This window comes from Rosa chinensis, chromosome 2, assembly GCF_002994745.2.
Source record: "Rosa chinensis cultivar Old Blush chromosome 2, RchiOBHm-V2, whole genome shotgun sequence".
Classification (NCBI taxonomy): Eukaryota; Viridiplantae; Streptophyta; class Magnoliopsida; order Rosales; family Rosaceae; genus Rosa; species Rosa chinensis.
In genome coordinates this window covers 36,034,317-36,052,468 of record NC_037089.1, presented here as the reverse complement: position 1 = coordinate 36,052,468, position 18,152 = coordinate 36,034,317, and the positions used below count along the sequence as shown (strand labels likewise).

Sequence of the window (18,152 nt, the reverse complement as noted above, 5' to 3'; positions counted from 1 at the left end):
CCAGGATTATCAAAAACTATGAATTAGTACGTAACGCTGATATAACTAATTTTGACGGCGGCCGCTTTAAACCTATATCTTATAAAATAAAAATAAAAAACAGAGAGAGAGACTATACAATACAAATTTGCTATCATTCCCTCCTAAAAGGTACACCCGAGATTATAACTGTGGTATTCTATAGTTTTAAAAAATTAATATCTGTCACCAAGTTTCAAAACACGTGAAATATATATATATATATATATATATATATATATATATGTCACTATCCCCCATGCCAGTATAACTTTTGTATGAGAGACTCATGAAGACATGAAGGCACATGGATCAACAGCTTCAAGCTCACCGTCATATTTTTCTGACATTGGAATTCAGGAGCATGCATGCATTCCAAAAGTAACGCGCATAACCACTAAGGTAGGATTATTAATTTGGTCGTTTATGCCAGACATTACATCTATGCAATAATCGTCAAAATTATGTCCATTATAATTCATTATGACATTTAAGGGCATGTAATCTAGGGCTGAATTATGTCATTATAATTTATTATGCTAGAAGCATTAAAGGCTGAATTATTACGCAAATTATGATAGAAGCATTATGGGCTTAATTTTCGGTTACATAAATTTGAATTATGCCATTATAATTCATTATGCTAGAAGTATTATAAGCTTTTAGTACGCGATTATTACATAAACGTTATGCCAGAAGCATTTACTTAATTTATTACCTATACATAATGCCTGAAGCATTAATGGGATTTGAAACTATTTCCTTAGGTTCATAACCGCTGCATTAATTTATTGACGTTATGATTTAATAACATATATTGAATTTGGTTATGCTATAATTGTGAATATTAAATGAGGCTGAGTCAGAAGTTCAAATCAAGCCCAAAGTCACAACAACAAACTCCAACAAGGAGCCCAGGCCTAAACTACAGGGCCAGAACAGAAACTCACCACGTGTTGCCATGACAAAGGTTATGAATCTTCTCAAATTAGGCTCATCCAGTTGGATGCGATGTCTAGGTAAGGTACATATGAGGTTGTGTAATTTAGTGAGCCTTGCTCCACCTAAACCTCATCCTTCCTTACCTGGTCGCATTCACTTGGAGTTACCGAAAGGGTTGAGTAATAACTTTTCATTACTTGGTAGACCAGCCTGAGCCCAGCAGGTCCACTATCACGCCCTGATTTTTTAAACACAAATAAAAATCGATGTATAATCCTATAATTATACATGTGTGATGGTTCAGCCATCAACACAAAATACCTGGAAACTTTTTCCTTTTAAACAAAGTACATACTGATGCCCTGAACCCAATATATCAATACAGGCTCGCTCCGCAGAGTCAAATATTACACAAGCATACGAATTAAATTGCCACAACAAAATAATAAGTAAATGCTAGCTTCTAAGAGTTTACTACAAGCGGAAGTCTTAATAACGGAAAAGTCACAAAATTGGCTTCCTGCAGTATAGCTGTAAGCACGCGATCTCTACTTCAGCCACGATTATCCTGACCTTTAGGATTAACCTCTACACCATTGAATAATGCACCGAGTTGCCACACAACAAACCCGGTAAGCTTATGAAAGCTCGTATGAGTAACTCAAAACACACACGCACAACTCGTCCAACGAGGAAAACCCATCAACTCGTGAAAAAGGAACACACACCCTGTTTTCCAAAAACAACACATTCTTCTCCCAAAAGAAAACAACAAAAATCACCCGGTGATAAAAACCATATTAATTGAAACTCTGACAATTTAAATATGATACACAAGTCCATCCCGGACGTTTAAGAGAAAGAATCTCCGAAACTCCCTTTTAAAACACGTTCTCAAATCAACAAAAGTCATCCTGTGACAAAATCATATTAATTGAAACTCTTACAATTTAAATATGATACACAAGTCCTCCCCGGACATTTAAAAGAAAGAATCGAACTCCCTTTAAAACATGTTCTCAAATCAACAAAAGTCACCCCATGACAAAATCATATAAATTGAAACTCTAACAATTAAATATGATACACAAGTCCTCCTTGGACATTTAAAAGAAAGAATCCCCGACACTCCATTTTAAAACATGTACTCATGAGCATCAAATAGCTCCCCGCTACCCCCCATGATGTACAATGGCAACAGACTAGAGCTCTAACTGATCGTATCCACTCACCCGGCCAAAGGCGTGAAGTCCTGATATATATGTCTGAGGTCACTCCTAGCAACCCAGAATCCTCAGACCTCCCCGGTCGTCAGATCAAAACATTTCAAAGTATCACTTAGAACCAAAAGTTACTCGACTCTCAAAATGAGAAGTCACCCCGTGACCTCCGATCATCAGACCTCCTTGGTCGTCAGATCAAAACATTAAGCAAGTCGCTCTGGACCCAAAATGTTAAATCAAATCAAAAGGAGAAATCACCACTTGTGACTCTCAGATCTTCCGACCCCCGATCGTTAGATTAAAACGTTCAAATCACATTAAAGCAACTCACACCAAATCTTGACACTTTTCAAACAATAGAAATTCCCAATTCCTAAAACAATGTTTCCTGAAAAGTCAAGCCTCAAAACAATAGAATGAAACCCATTCATTCCTATTGCTTAAATCACCCATCAACCCATAAGAATATACATATTTCAAGTAAATATATATATATATATATATATACGTGGTCATTCACTCAGGAATGCCACTAATACCAACTATAGTTTGCAGTTAACTAAATAACTCTCAAAACAATAAAGGTAATTTCGTTCGTAATGAACATTGTGAGAATACTCACCTTAAAATTTTCACTGTTCTTCACATCAATAGATTACTTATAGACCGCACTCTGTCAAGCACCTAAGGAAAGTACATCCTTGATTCAGTCAACGAAACAAAAATTATTAAAGTTCGAATCCCCAAATCGAACTACAACCATAAAGTAACGCAAATCGAGGCGAAATCTCATCTAAAACCACCCAAAGTCTCTGAAATGCTTCTACGATTGATGTGACAAAACCACAAGTCTATCGGATAGTCGGAACCTCACGGATCGATAACTGAAACTATCGAAATCACAAAAACCCTAACATGCTCATACGATCTCCAAAAATTACGTATTGTATATAGAAATGCTCGTACCGACGAGTAGATCAAAATCAGGAACAGAAGCTATCCCTGAGGTGGCCAGAAATAGCCGGAAAACACCACCATAGTGGCGGTGCCGCCGCCAGCCCAAAGTTGAAATTGACAAAACTTCCAACGCCAAAGTTCTTCATCTCAACTCCAATTACAACTTTCATAACTACATAAAAGTCCAATTATAAACCAATCAATCGAATTTTACCTTAGAATAAATCAGGCCGATTGAAACCCTTTCAAAATTCAATCTCCACGCTTTGTATCAATGCAAGCCACCTTGGGGAGAAGTATCTACGTCCTCTGGGCTCCAAAAACCCTCAAGAATCCCTGGCAAAGGTGGCCAGAATCGCCGACTCCGATCAAGGCGATTTCAGCTCCGCCGCGGCTTCTTCTCTTCGATGATTCTCCTTCCACAGCTCGAATTGTGAAGAACCACTTCCACAGACTTGTAGAGGAGGTTGAGGCGAAGAAAGCCCACTTTGAACCGCGTCTTATGGTGGCTGGAGAAGGGAGAACGACGCCGGCTAAGTAGAGAGCTGCGTGTGGGCTCGGGAGAGAGAAGAGAGGAGAGAGAAAATTTTTCGAAAAAGGAAAGTTGAAATTTATGAAATAATTTCCGGAAAAAATCCATATATACCAAAATGGAAATCTTTTCCGACCACCATAACTTCTTCATATGAACTCCGATTTCTGCGTTCCGCATGTCCACAAACTCGTATCGACTCGCTCTATGACTTTCGTGAAGGAAGTTTTCAGAGAAACCCAACGAATAAAATGTCAACCTTTGCATCCCCCCCTAAAACCATATTCTTCGAATAAAAATTTGTCCGAAACACTCCCGCTCCGTCCATGAGCCACGAAACGTCCAATAAACACTAATTAGATTCTGAAAAATCCTCGAAAAATAAATATGAATTTCCTGGGCATCACACCCATTCTCCCTACGTAGGACCTAGCAGCCCAGCAAGCCTCACATACTCTTGTACTAGTGCATGAAAGCCTAGGTCACGAGCTCGCAGACTAAGCCCCGTAGGCTTCACTACCAAGCCCACTTCTTCTTTGGTCCAGCAGAATCAAATAAAAGGAAAAATGATTTAATTACACTAGGGTTTGAACTAGGGGTGGGTTCGGTTCGGTACCGGAGCTGCAAGCCTAAAATCACCTACCGTACCAGACAAGTTTGGTACACGAAATCTCCTCCCATTACCGGCCACAGAAGTCAGTATACTAACATCACGATATACCGAGAGACTCGGTTGGTTGGGCCTCCAACCGAGTTTATAAACAAGTGAACAAATCAATCACCTTACAAACACAAACTATGAACATAAAGATAAAAGAAAACACCTTTCTGCACTCACCTTACGAACACACCACAAATTCTTGATGCAAACAATGTTCCCCATCACAAAAATCTTGAATTAATGAACACCCAAATCACGAGCAAAACACACCCATAAACTAAAACTAACGCAAGAACATACCTATACAAATTACAAACCAAATTCCACAAACTAGGTTCCAAAGCTCTATTCTTGAGCCCACTTTGGATCTAAAAATGAGTTCTTTGGCAAACCGCCTACACAAAAACAGGAATCATATAAAGAAAAAGTAAAGATTACCCATAAATGAAGACGCGTGAGGGAAAGAAGGAACTGTGCACTGAGGAATTGAGGGAGTGCCGAACTGAGGGAAGAGGAAGAAGATGAAGAAGAAAGAGAAAAAAAAAGAAGAAAAAAAGAGAGAGAGCAAAGATGACGATGGAGAGAAGGTCGATCTTTAGTTTTTGGAGGAGGAGCAAAGGTGGGGTTGACTGGTTGAGGAAGAAGAAGAAGAAGAAGAAGAAGAAGATAGAAGGAGAGGAATCTGGAATCGTGTGAGGTAGAGGAAATTTTATATTGCTAGTAGTGGAGTACCCACAGTCCCACTCCCACACTATTAATAAAAACTAAAATAAATAATATTTATAAATTATATAGTACGGTACAGTATACCGTAAATGTATGAAATTACATACCATTACCGTACCGTCTTCATGTAGTCGGTTCGGTAGAACCGTACCGATTTTTCGGTTACCTAGTTTTCGGCTACCAATTCAGTTGGCTCGGCTCGGATGCGGTTGGTACGGTTTTATTCGGGAGAATTTGCCAGCCCTAGTTTGAACCCAGTCAATAAGGCACTCTAAGTACTTTGTCATTATGGCTATTGTAAATAGATTCACCATATTTAATATGTTCAATTAATTGCTAGAAGCATTTATTCACATAATTGTGTGATAGTTAATGTGTAGCATGAAATTAATATCAACAATTGATTCATGATTCGGATTTATGCAATTTTTGAGATATTATTTGCTTAATTCAATATTATTTTGTTACTTGTCAAAATTTTCGCAAAAGAATATATGTGTAGAAAATGCAAGTACCTGATGAACCAGCAGTTCATAAATGAATCAGTAGTTCATACATAAATCGAACTTGTAGTTTTAATAATGTCATTTAAGAAACTTGAAGTTTCCTTCATAAATTCACCACACATGATAAAACTAGTAGATTTTACATGTTTAATCTGGTTTTTCATACCATGTTATCGAACTAAAAGTTCTTATTAGTTGCTTATGGACTATTACCAAAAGCACTAAGATTATTTGTTCAGGCCATATAAAATAATCGCAACAAGAATCAAATGATCAGAACACAAGTGTACAAAACTCTCAGATCCGTATAATCACAACCTAAAATCAATCCAAATAAGAAACGCAAAAAGAATGATTAATCGGAGAAGAGAGAGAGTCGAGAATGGTTACCTTGCTTGTGGCTGGCGCCTTTGTCGACGGTGTGGCACTGAGCGCACTTGGTCTTGAAGATCTTCTCTCCAGCCTTGGCACCTCCCAGTGGAGCTTCAGCGAACGATGCCATTGATTAGCGTTTGTTAGAGAGAAAAAGAAAGCAAGTGATTGCAAACGCGATTGAGTTGGATTTACCGGAGGGTTTGGGAGGAGCAGAATTGAGGTCTTGGAGGAGGCGATAGTGACTGTCGTTGAGGCTTTTGGGTATTAGATATTGGATCAGTGGTAATACCCGTAAATTGTGATGAAATTCAAGTATTTTGGTCATTTTTCATTAAAATTGGTAGTCATGCTTGCATCATTTGACTTTTGGGCCTGGGCTAATGTCCTTATTTGTATAAATATTTTTGAAAGTGAGTTTTCTGTGTTTACATCTTTAGTCATGTGCTACTATGTAATTTTCTAAACTTGAAGGAATTAGCTTCTTCTCCGGGAAAAGACGTTTGTGAAGAAGCTAATTCCTTAGTAGGCCTGGGATCAGGTTGGTTCTAGTTAAAAAATTGTGGAACTGAAACAAGAAGTTAACTCTTATAATTGGTTCAGTTATGATGTCACAATTTTTAGAATTGAACCGACTCTCATTCGTTCGGTTCCTGCCTTTTTTCAGTTCCTTAAGAACTTGTTCTGAATGTGCCTCGAACCGTTTCATAGTAACACATATTACACATCCTTGCTGTATTCCATTTCAAAGTTCAAAGACAGAAAATCAAACATATAAATTTGTTCACTGTGAAGTTAAGTTACTGCCATTTCATACATCAAAGTTCTCATAAAAAGTTAAGTTACAATTTACAAAGAGATCCAAACTTCCACAGTAGTGAAAATACATAAGCAAATGAAGCAGTAAGAATGAAAAAAAATCTTTAACAAATAGCACATAACAAAGACATTAAGTTCAATTCATGATTTGAATTTTGAGTTAGGAATGCAGCAAGGCAGCAAGCAGATGTCCAACTTCAATATTTCCATAGGCTTGAAATCAAGACATCGATCAATCAATCAGAGCCGGCCCTGGGCATAGGCCCAACAGGCACAGGCCTAGGGCCCCCAGTTTCAAGGGCCCCAAAAAAATATAACTTCTATTAATATATATATATATATATATATATATATATATATAAATCTGAAATGTATTTTATTGTTTCATCTTTGCACGCCTATAGCTCTGTACGTGACTTTTGTTCTTCTCTACTACTGAATCTCTCTCGTTTTCACTTCTCAAACGAAACTTGTCCAGATAATTAAGTCTATCTTGCTCCAATACCATGCCTCTTCGGCTCTTTCTCCTATTAAGGAGGTAGAAGGATATGAGTTCTTCTTCAGTTGGGTAGAAACGGAAGCCTGTTGTGAGTTCTTGATACATTATTGAAGTCTTGTTTTATCTGATTATCAGTAGTTCTTGATACATTATTGAAGTCTTGTTTTATCTGATTATCAGTAGTTCTTGATACATTATTGAAGTCTTGTTTTATCTGATTATCAGTAGCAGGAGACGAGTTCTTTTTCAATTGGGTAGAAGGGGACGAGTTCTTCAATTTTGTATTTGGGTGATGATAATTTTATGTTAAGTTTGTGTTTGGGTGGGAGAGGTAATTAAGTCTCTCGTTCTCCTTTTAATCTCGAGTTATTTGTTTGTGCTAGTCTTAGTAGTCTGAGACTGCAAAACAATGAATTAAGCAAACAACCAACTGGACTAGTTGACTGACTCCAATTTTACAGTTGAGATAAAAGAAAATTGTTTTGATTTGCTGACTGTCAATTGAAATTGAGTTTAATATTATGATAATGGTATTGTATCATTTGTATGGCGATATTTCAATTGAAAATGGGTTTATATTAGTAGGGAGCCCCAATTTTTTTTTTTGCCTAGAGCCCCGGAAATCTCAGGGCCGGCTCTGCAATCAATATCACTATATTGTCAATAGGAAATTATATCATTAGCATAATCTAAAGGTCATTCGGACAATACAAAAAATCTTTCTAGTCTTTCTAATTTGCAAGTCCCTAACACAACTACATTTTATAAACTTAACAAACTTCATTTCATAACGACACCACTTAACATGCTGCATTTCACAACGACACCACATCCTGCATTCTCTTAAGCATTCAATATTCATCTCACAAAATTGAAGCTTGCAGATCTGCATTCATACACACACATTTCAATTCTTTCACAACACTCTAACAACTGAAATCTGCATTCATAGTTTCATACACATTCATAACACTGGAATCTGAAATCTGCATTTCATTCACAAAACTGGAATTGGCATTCATAAAACTGAATATCTGTCAGTTCAACCAAAACAGAACATCAACCGAGCAAACTGAAAATCTAACACACAGTAAAAAAACTCAAACCAGACACACATTTTATACTTACAGTCGATTCATTTTTTGGCTGCTTTTCCTGCATCAGACATCTTGTGCAATTTTGAGGCCTTCGCTGCATTTTCTGCATCACACTTCTCTCTTCTTTCTTTTTCTTCAACATCTTGTTCTGCATCAGCAAAAGTAGAAAGAAAAAAGAGGCAGAAAGCACAATGGTTGTAAAAAAATGAACACAGAACATTTTAAACATCAAGTAAAACATTTATGCATATATTTACCCTTCTCAACAGCTTTGAGCTACAACATTTCCTCAGGTGTAGAAGTGTATTCCAGGCGTTAGCTAACAGACCTTAGCTAATTTTGGAGGCAAATTAATGCTTCCATAGATCTAGGAGTTAATGAACTTCGATGTCAATTAATCACTCTCTTGCCAATGTTGAAGCATGATTCGGAGGCCACTGGAGACTTGAATTGCTAAAACATCCTTAGCAACACATAGCAGATTGGGATACGTGCTTCCATTAAACTTCCACCAAGTCAATATCTCGAAATCAGTCCCTTTAAGAGGCTTTTCAAAGGGATCAAGTAGATATCTATCTACTTCATGGGTTACAATAACTGCATCAGCATCTTCTAACTCCCTATCCCAATCCTCAAGAAGTTTAGCCATTTTCCCACTCACATTTTTCGAATGATAGTTGCTGATGCTGCTACCAGCAGCTATTTCTAAAGCTTTGTTGCCTTTTTGGCTGCTTTGAGTACCAATTGCAGAAACATATAGATATGTTAGACTACTTAACAACTCCTTCACTTCTCCCAATTTTTTCTTCACCATTTCATCATCGAAATTCAACATTTTTTTGCATACTCTTTTGAAGTTTAACAGCTTATACTTTGGATCCAAGACTAGAGCAACCAGCAGTAGCTGGTTGCAGTCATCTAAAGATCCAAAGTACTTCTTGTACTTCTCAATTTTACAGCCATGTTAAACAACAATTTTTTTTTTTTTTTTTCAGTCTTACTTCCATCTGATGTATAGTGCTGCATAAACAACTCCTCAATTTTTGTGCTGATGGCCACCATGTCAGGGAAGGCTTTGGTTGTAGTAGTGGTTTACTCACCCTCACTGTTAGATCGAAGAAAACCTTCAAAAACTTCACAAAAACACCGACATTGTCCCAATCTGCTTCATTAGGTGACCCTATCCTTTTTGTTGGCATTCTATGCTTAGCTTCAACAAAATTCTCCTCCTCTTCCTCATTCTCATCTAATTAACTCAAATACTTCATATCCTCCTCCTCAACCATCCTATGAAAGCTCTGTTTAAGCTCCAATGCAGTATCCAACATGATGTAGCTAGGTGGAATTCCACCTTGTTGGAACATCTAAAACACAAACTTTCTTGCTGTCCAAATTTTCCTTCTCGACACAAATATTCCTTCTCAACACAAACAGCTAAAAGCATCAAGCCTAGCTGATGAGCTTCTAACATACCTAACTGTGTTTCTAATGCTAGCAATAGACTTGTCCAAAATATGCAAACAGACAACTCAGATGTTACTGATATTAGTGAAGACTTTGTTTCTGGCTACAAAGGGGTGACATTGAATGAGTTTATTTGTTGTTTACAGGCTATGAGTTTGTTACCTTCTCTTCGAGTATATACTTGATTAGCATGGATTGGATAATCCACATAATAGGTAGTTGCTCCATATGGGAGCTGTGCCATTGGTATCTCTAGCTACTCCTTCAATCAGAGAAGAAAAGTTGAACAAAAAATAAAACCAGAAAAGAACTCGATATATGTAAATGTAATTGTACCTTCGCAATGCCTTCAAGCACTTCAACCCTCACAAAATGCAATTAAATATTTGTTGAAGACAACAAGCTCTATAGCAGCTTCCTTCTTGTATAGGTCTTAGATTGATCAAATAAGTCAGACCTGGATTCAACTCCAACGTACTCATTTTTGTTTCAAGCATAACTTTCCTTCTTCGCATATATTCAAATACCACTAACACGAATCTGATTAATTTCTGGGGTCTTTGAAAACACTACCCATGCTTCCTTCCAAGGAGCCTTCACTTGATCAGCTTTACTCATAGATTGTAACTGGATTTGGAAGGTGCTTAGTTTTAATTTGGTGACTTCTTCTAGTTCATACAATTCTCTGTTCTATCTTTTTGTAGGCATTAACATTTACAAAACTCGTCAGTGTTCCCTGGACAGCACTGCTTTCAGTTTTCTGCAACTGTGTAACATGTATAAAAAGCACAACAATGGGCATAACCAATATTATTGAGAACCAAATTTCTCATATATAACTTGCAGTCACTTTATATTGGTTGGAAATTAATATTGAGTAAGCTTCAATGTACATACACACATAATATAGACTATACAGTAAAAATAGAACTATATCCCCCTCCTGATAGATATGCCTGAGAATAGAATTTGGGTTACAATAAGTTTTCACCAACATATATTGGTTGAGTATATATAGACCATTCAATAGAACTAGGCACTATCCCCCCTCCTAAAATATACACCTGAGATTATTTTTACTCCTGAACAATGGTCTGTGAGCACAAACCATTATAGCCCAAGTCTGAGAACTCATGAAGCATCACCAGAAGCTGAAGCTTCTAGACTTGGGTAGTTGATCACAGTTTCGAGGAGTCCATCCAATCATCTGTTTTTCATTGTCATAAATGACCATCTTATCTTGCATTGAAATGTCTGACATGGGAATATAAACAAAATTATCAGTACCATGTGTTTAGGTAGTGGTCATGCTCATGACATATAGATGGAAACTCTTACCTCCAATGATGTTTGAATTTTGTAAGCCAACTTCAGTACCATTCAGAATTCCCAAGCAAACATTTCCCTTGGACTGGCATATCGATATATTATTAGGTTTTTAACATACTAATTCTACTTGTAACTGAAAACTAAAGGAAGATAAATAGGGAGAAAATGGAGGGGAAACTCACCGATATTATTAGATAAGCTTCAGGGGACAATTCAAACTGTGCTGCATCCTTTCTTCCAATGGCAAATCTCAGTGCTAAGGGCTTGAAGTATTTCTTGGCATCACGTATGTTCTTAAATGGCTTTCGACCTTTCCAACAGAGTGGGAGAGTCCTGTCATCTGGAGCTTCTTTCAGAGGCTTTCCATTTAGTTCCCTCTTCAACTACAACATGATATGAATAAGATGAACTGGTTAAGCATGGTCTTAATGCAGGAAAGTATCTATATTTTACAATCTTCAAAATTGAAGGACATAAGCATATATTAAGAAAACTTTCCGGAGTTAAAGCACATAAAGATTTAAAAAAAAAATTTAATGGAAAAGGATAAGTACACACTGATGCCATAATACAGGAAAAGAATATTGAAATTTAAGTTCATGCTATATGTATGGATTCAGTAAATGAATGAAGGAGGAAAAGCAATTGAAGTACATTCAACAAAGCCTTGCTGGTGTAGTTTAATGTGAATGTAAGCTGCATTGTTGCTTTTAACTCACCCATGAAGTTAAAAAATGATAAGCCTGAGAATTGAGGTAAGTGTAAGAACTCCCACTGTCAAAAACCATGAATAGGTTTCTAAATCCAGTAGACTTCCCATCAAATATAAGTTCCGCAAATCCAGGTGAGTAATGTTTGCTGAGATAAAACAGAAGGAGAATAATTGAGACTGGAGAGAAAGATTATGAACTATCAAGTATATAGTTAACCAGATCGAAAACCTGTGGGAGATAAAGAACAGGTTTTAAGAAATGTTCATTACGAGTAATCAGGTGACATTGGTGTCCAAACTGCTCGTGAATAATCATAGAGGTCATCCCCAAAGATGAAATACCCTCCACCTCGAGAACTCAAACAATGACCAACGACATTTCGCACGAGACCCTGACTAGCAAGTTGTGAGACGATGCTGGATTTTCCCTTGCCAAGGCCGAGAACTCCATCTATGGGATGATAAGATGATCCAGGAAGTTGATCATATCCACACCTGTGATAAGAGAATATAAAACAATTAAATGACCAAGATCATATATAGAAGCAACTTCACTAATCATTGGTTTCAGTTTACTCAAATGTGGTATATATAGTGCAGGTATAACCTAAGGCTTGGTTTCCACTTTCTAGCATATTCTTACACTTTTTTTTTTTTTTTGAAAAGAGCATTTATTCTTACACTCAGCTTATGCTCTAATCAAGTATCAAATGCGGAATTCTGCAGAAATTTCATTTATATCTGATCGCAAATGATCATAACTGGCATCACCTAACTGCTTATTCTTCTCAAACAAATTAATCAAACCTCTCATCTCACGAAATGACTTCAAAAGAAACCAACAACTCTTTCACCATGAGCTTAATAGTAATCAATACAAGAATATCATCTGTTAAGGGACCTGGATTCCCTCCTATGCTTTTTCTATCATACATATGTCCAAGTTAGACCTTATCTTTTTCAAACTCAATTTTTGTTTGCTGATGTCAAACACCCCATACAACAAAGATATATGTACTGTGTGTCTTACTAATTAGCCACCAGCCTTTACTACTTTCTTGCTCATTTGCCATAGTTTTCTTTACTCTGCAATCGGAGAAGTTCTCCTTTGAGAGATAAAAGTGCCAACATATTAGTTAATGACTCTCTCATCTACGCAAACTTATACTTTGATTAAATGTTGCAGTTTTCTGTAATGTCTGGCCTTTGGCGTGTGTTACTATTGACAAAAGGAAAACTGAAGACCTCCACAAATATTGCCCAAAAGTGAAGCCTTCAAATTGTCAGTAGTCCAGTAGTCAATTTTTGGATTTCGTTATCGAATCTCTTCTTCAACCCCTGATTCTTATCAAAATACTCTTCTGGATCCATGATGCATGCTAATCTTTTTGTGTTACATCTATTTCTTTATCTATCCCAACCCTCTCACGCATCAGACCTTCCAAAATTTCTCCTTTGCTTCCACCACTAATGCGTTGAATTTAGGCTAATCTAGGGACTGGCGTTGACAGAAAGACTGATGGCAGGGTTACAACAGATAGAGAAATAGTATTGGTTATAGCATCTTCAACTTAACCCATTTCTAAGGCAGAAAGAAATGTTAGAAGAAGTAGACCAAATCAAATTACCTAATAACTATTTTCCTAAGGATTTAAAGCTAAAGAATGCTATGACAGTTTCTTCCATAGGTACTATAAGTTGAAATGATTGCTTATGAAGCCACTGGCGTTTCAACAGAATGAATAGTTTAGCATGGTTATATATAATATCTGCTGAACAAAAAAGCAGGTAAAAGTTGCATACCCAAGGGCCATATGAGGTATTTGCTGGATTCCATTTGTAAAGTTGAGGTGAAAGGCATCCCTTACAAGTACACCAAGAGATGAGCCGCCGTCTGCATAGTCAACTTCATAGTCGCATTGCTCTGGATTATCACATTTGTGAGCACCAGGTGCGTGCAAGGATACACAGAGAGGGTCATTACAGAGCACCAGGTCATTGTTGGGCCGGTAGTATGGATGAGGCGCCTGCAGAGAGTAGATTAAATAGTATTAGGACCCTGATTGCATATCATTTAAGGTAAGATGGATTCCACAATAAACAGGATTACGTAGAGACTAATTAGCCAAAGCCAAGATATCATCAAGAAATTGCAAAATGAGCTAAAGAAACAGTACAGATCACATTGCCCAATTGCAGGACAAAAATCATTCAGGGAGCAATGGATGTCACACCCCAAGTACATCCCATCATGTAGGAATTTGAGCAGAAGAAACGTTGGCTTCTTCAGCAAACAATTTGCAAAATGGGGTATTACATTTTCGCTATAATACACAAAACTCATTACTGGTTTCGATTTTATAAGAAAGTAAGCATTAGTGCAGAGCTAGATACCCTCAAGACTGACAACTGAAGCAAGACTAGAACAGCTTTGTTAGAGTTGTAATCATTAGCTTTAAGCCTTTATCAATCCATTGCACTTGAGTTACCTCAGTACATCTCACACAAGGAGCATCACACTGGAGCCATGTAAGATCACTACCGGTGTCGGGGTCGAGAAAGTAGGGCTTTGGAGGCTGACCAATGTTTAAGGTAACATTATATGACCTGCAAAAACAAACCCATGACTTCAAAACACACTTTAATCAAGAGTGCAAGGCATATATATATAGTTTCACATATATACCACACTTACCCAATTGGGTACACGTTTCCATGAACAGGTAACACAATGGACGATGGTGCACGGCTGAACGCCAAAGACGACGTCGCTTCCGTCGGTAGAAAAGATTTCCTTCCCCGATACCGATCACCAAAAGAAGCTGATGTCAGAGTTACAGACCAACCCATCACCAACACCAACATTATCAGCAACCACTTCCCCTCCATTTCTCACTCACTCTTTCCGGGTATGAAACTACAATGATTGAATCAATGCGCCCAAAATGTCTGAATGAATGAGATTTTGAGTTGTTCATATGGGTTTGGTACTTTGGTTGCACCAAGAGTGTTGTTGGGGGTTTAAACGGTTGAATTGGAATCGATTCGATAATGAGAGAGTTGGGTGGTCATTTACTTGGGCATTAAGGATTCATGGAATTGCTTGGCTTGTTTGGGTTGATTCCCTCTGCTAATTGCTCTTTTCTGGGGCTCTCTCCCATTTATGGTACAATCATTCCAATTCCAGGTTCTTTATTCGTTTCCTCATTGAGATTTGGAGGATTGCTAATGCTTGGATGAGTTTCAAACAAAAGATACCAATCTCTAATAAATGGTTCTTTGCGAGTCAAACAAACGATTTTGCACGCCAATGATTGTTCAGATATTAAAAAGACAGCGACCGGTAATTTCCAGGAGCCTTCCTTAACAAGTACCTTCCTTAACAAGTACATTCAACTGTAGTAGAATTAGTGATGGAAGAGTTTCGAGTACACTAGTTTTATGCAGAGATAAAGCAACTTCGCATGGAAGTATTGAACCTAGTTAATTACATTGCATAAAACTTGTAAAAGAAGGTTATTATCATTGCATGGAGTCAATCTACTGGGCCTTAAACCATAGGACAAAATCACAAATTTTTTTTTTCGATTAATTTTTTTTTAATTTTTAAATTTCATCTCCAGTTGGTCTATTTTTCTCTCATAAATTTATTCATCTTTAGTAAAACACTTTACTGACCCTCGTTATACTTTAATAAACACTTGTTGACGTCACTGGCAGACCTTGTCGGGGGCAAGTGAAGACTCATGTGCCCATTGAGTTTTTGTCTGTAGTGGAGTTAATTGATGATCAACTAGCTAGTGTTGTAGGAGAATAGAATTGTGTTTATTATTGATAATAGGAGCCCTTTATATAGGGAGTTTACAGAGTACACAAAAGGTAACAGAATCGGAATACAATTAGTATACCTAGGGTACTTTCCTATTACAACTCTAAACCCTAGTTTGTAGAGGCACACATTATGTCGATATCCTTCAACACTCCCCCTTGTGCCGCTCAAACTTGGTGATGACGCTTTAATTGTTGCCTCGTTAAAAACCTTGCCAGGTAACAAAAACCATGTAGGACAAAAATAACCCTGGTCGAAGGACAAAAAGAGCACAACACGTCCTTCACTCTTCGAGATCGAACATGTAGACATCATGCCTCCCCCTGATGTCAATATCTCCCCCTGATTGCTACAATCATGGGAGTTCGGATAACTTTCTCAATCCGATGCTCTTCACATGTTTCTCGAAGGTGGATTTTGGTAACGGCTTAGTAAATAAGTCCGCTACATTATCCTCTGATCGGATTTGATTCACTTCAGTATTAGAAGTGCATGTTGTCATTTTGATAGAGGAGGAGGAGCACGGAAGGTGGCATTTTGCCTTGTGGAGTCCGATCCCACACTTCCGTCGTCTCTTTTCTCTGTAGGGATAGAACAAGCCCATATCAATCGTACCTCTCAAAATATCGAAAGATTGTCTTTATACCAATCTAATGGCATTGCGTTGGCGCGGGGCTATGTCTAGCCAACAAGTTCATAATAATTGAGGTGTCCAGTCTTGTATTTTGCTAAGTACAATAATGCGCCTATTGTACATAAGTAAGCACTTTCGCTAGTAACACGTCTTCGTCATCATCCCTGGGACGAAACGGATCCCTTTTAGGGCTAAGACTACGGACGACCATGGTGCATCTTTGACTTTATCAAAAATGTCTATTGACACGGTATACAAGTTCTGAATCTAGACAAAACCGTGTTCTCCCAAGGTCCTTCCTCTCAAACTCAGATTTCAGGTGTTCAGCAGTTTCCCTTAACTCTCAAGGGTTCCAATTATGTTTATCAACATAAACCGCGACAATTGCAAATCCGGAACTTGTCATGGAAACGCGTGGGCATAGTTAATCATATCTCTTCCCAATCAAGTAGTCATTTTAGTGAGCATTTCAACCTCGTTGCAAATGCGCTCCGTGGTCTAGAGCCACTTGACTTGGGTAAATGAAGTCCATAAGAACCTTCATTATATTCTGTATCTAGATCCCCATAGAGATACGTAGTGACCACATTCGTAAGCTGCATGTTCAGTTATTTGGAAGCTACCAAACTGACAAGGTAGTGGAGTGCAATGACATCCATTACGAGAGAATATGTCTTCTCATAGTCGATTCCAGGGCGTTGTGAGAAACCTTGCGCCATAAGGTGAGATTGCCATCTCTTTTTCTCATCACGCTATCTAACGAAGACCTGTTAATGTCAATAGGTTTTATGTTAGGAGGTGTTGGCATCTCAGGCCTGAAATCCTTCCTCTTCGTTAGTGAATCCAATTCAACCTGGATCGCATCTTTCCATTTAGCCCAATTTTCTCTACGTTGGCATTCTTCAACGGAGTAAGGTTCGATGTCATTGGTCTCAATAATTCCACGTTCTCATGTACACTAGTGTAGTTCGTAGAGATCTCTATATTTTCAGGAATTGGTTCTAACATTGAGGCGTCCCCCAACGATGTCTCTTGGAATAACCATAATCCAAAATATTCTCATGAGACGGATTTTGAGTATCAATGATCAATGGATCAAGTTGTGCCAAACTCGCTCTCTTCTTAAGGCGAGAATCCATCGAACCTATGGGTCTCCTACTCTCTCTAGCGGAACCCATAGCCTATGACGCCATTATGCCACCTTTGTGGCGTCACCATACTACCATCCATGGTAGTGGTGCAGTACCCATCTTCTCTGGGTGGCACCATGTCCTCTTGTGGGGACATCAATCCTTGCAGGCATGTTTGCAGCAGGTATATGTGATCTCGTCACTTTTAGGGGATCAAGATGAGACATAGTGGGGACAGACCACGACAATTCCTGTCGTTCCTGTTGAATATTGACGTTCTAATCTCCCCCTAACGACGGGAAGACTGTCTCATCAAAGTGACAATTCCCAAATCCAGCGAAATAGAGATCGCCTGTCAAGGGTTCTACATAGCGGACTTATAGTTGGAGACTCATGTCCAACAAATATATATATATGCATTCGTTGTAAGGACTCATGTTGATGCGCTGTGGCGACGCAATTGGCACATGAACCGCACACTCAAATATGCATAAATACGAGATATTAAACTCGAACCCAGTCACTAGCTGTAACGCAAATAAAAGTTGAGTGGCGGCTATGAGTCGTAGACGAATTAGCATAGCTGCATGCGTTATTGCATAACCCAAGCGGAAATATTGGTGCGCATTACCAATGTCTGGGCTACCATTGTAGTCGTTTAATGGTGGCTTTTCCGCGAGACCAATTGGGAGTGTACATGGG

The 18,152-nt window shown here is 38.1% G+C and overlaps 1 protein-coding gene across 1 annotated transcript; it reads right to left on the bottom strand.

Annotated features, from left to right (window-relative positions):
- Positions 1-10,652: 10,652 nt before the first annotated feature.
- On the bottom strand, positions 10,653-15,154 carry LOC112190217 (aspartic proteinase Asp1). The gene is made up of 8 exons (XM_024329636.2): positions 14,553-15,154; positions 14,347-14,464; positions 13,661-13,884; positions 12,128-12,352; positions 11,865-12,003; positions 11,328-11,528; positions 11,155-11,227; positions 10,653-11,070 (listed from the first exon to the last, which is right to left on the bottom strand). Exons 1-8 carry the CDS (start codon positions 14,744-14,746, stop codon positions 10,958-10,960), a joined length of 1,287 nt encoding a protein of 428 aa, XP_024185404.1. The 5' UTR covers positions 14,747-15,154; the 3' UTR covers positions 10,653-10,957.
- Positions 15,155-18,152: the final 2,998 nt, after the last annotated feature.

What these genes read in the sequence shown, in the direction of transcription:
- LOC112190217 (XM_024329636.2), bottom strand. Translation starts at nt 14,746, where the DNA reads ATGGAGGGGAAGTGGTTGCTGATAATGTTGGTGTTGGTGATGGGTTGG. An exon ending in GGAAACGTGTACCCAATTGG is followed by an intron (nt 14,465 to 14,552) that starts GTAAGTGTGGTA and finishes TTGTTTTTGCAG; the next exon opens with GTCATATAATGTTACCTTAA. An exon ending in AAATTCAAACATCATTGGAG is followed by an intron (nt 11,071 to 11,154) that starts GTAAGAGTTTCC and finishes TTCCCATGTCAG; the next exon opens with ACATTTCAATGCAAGATAAG.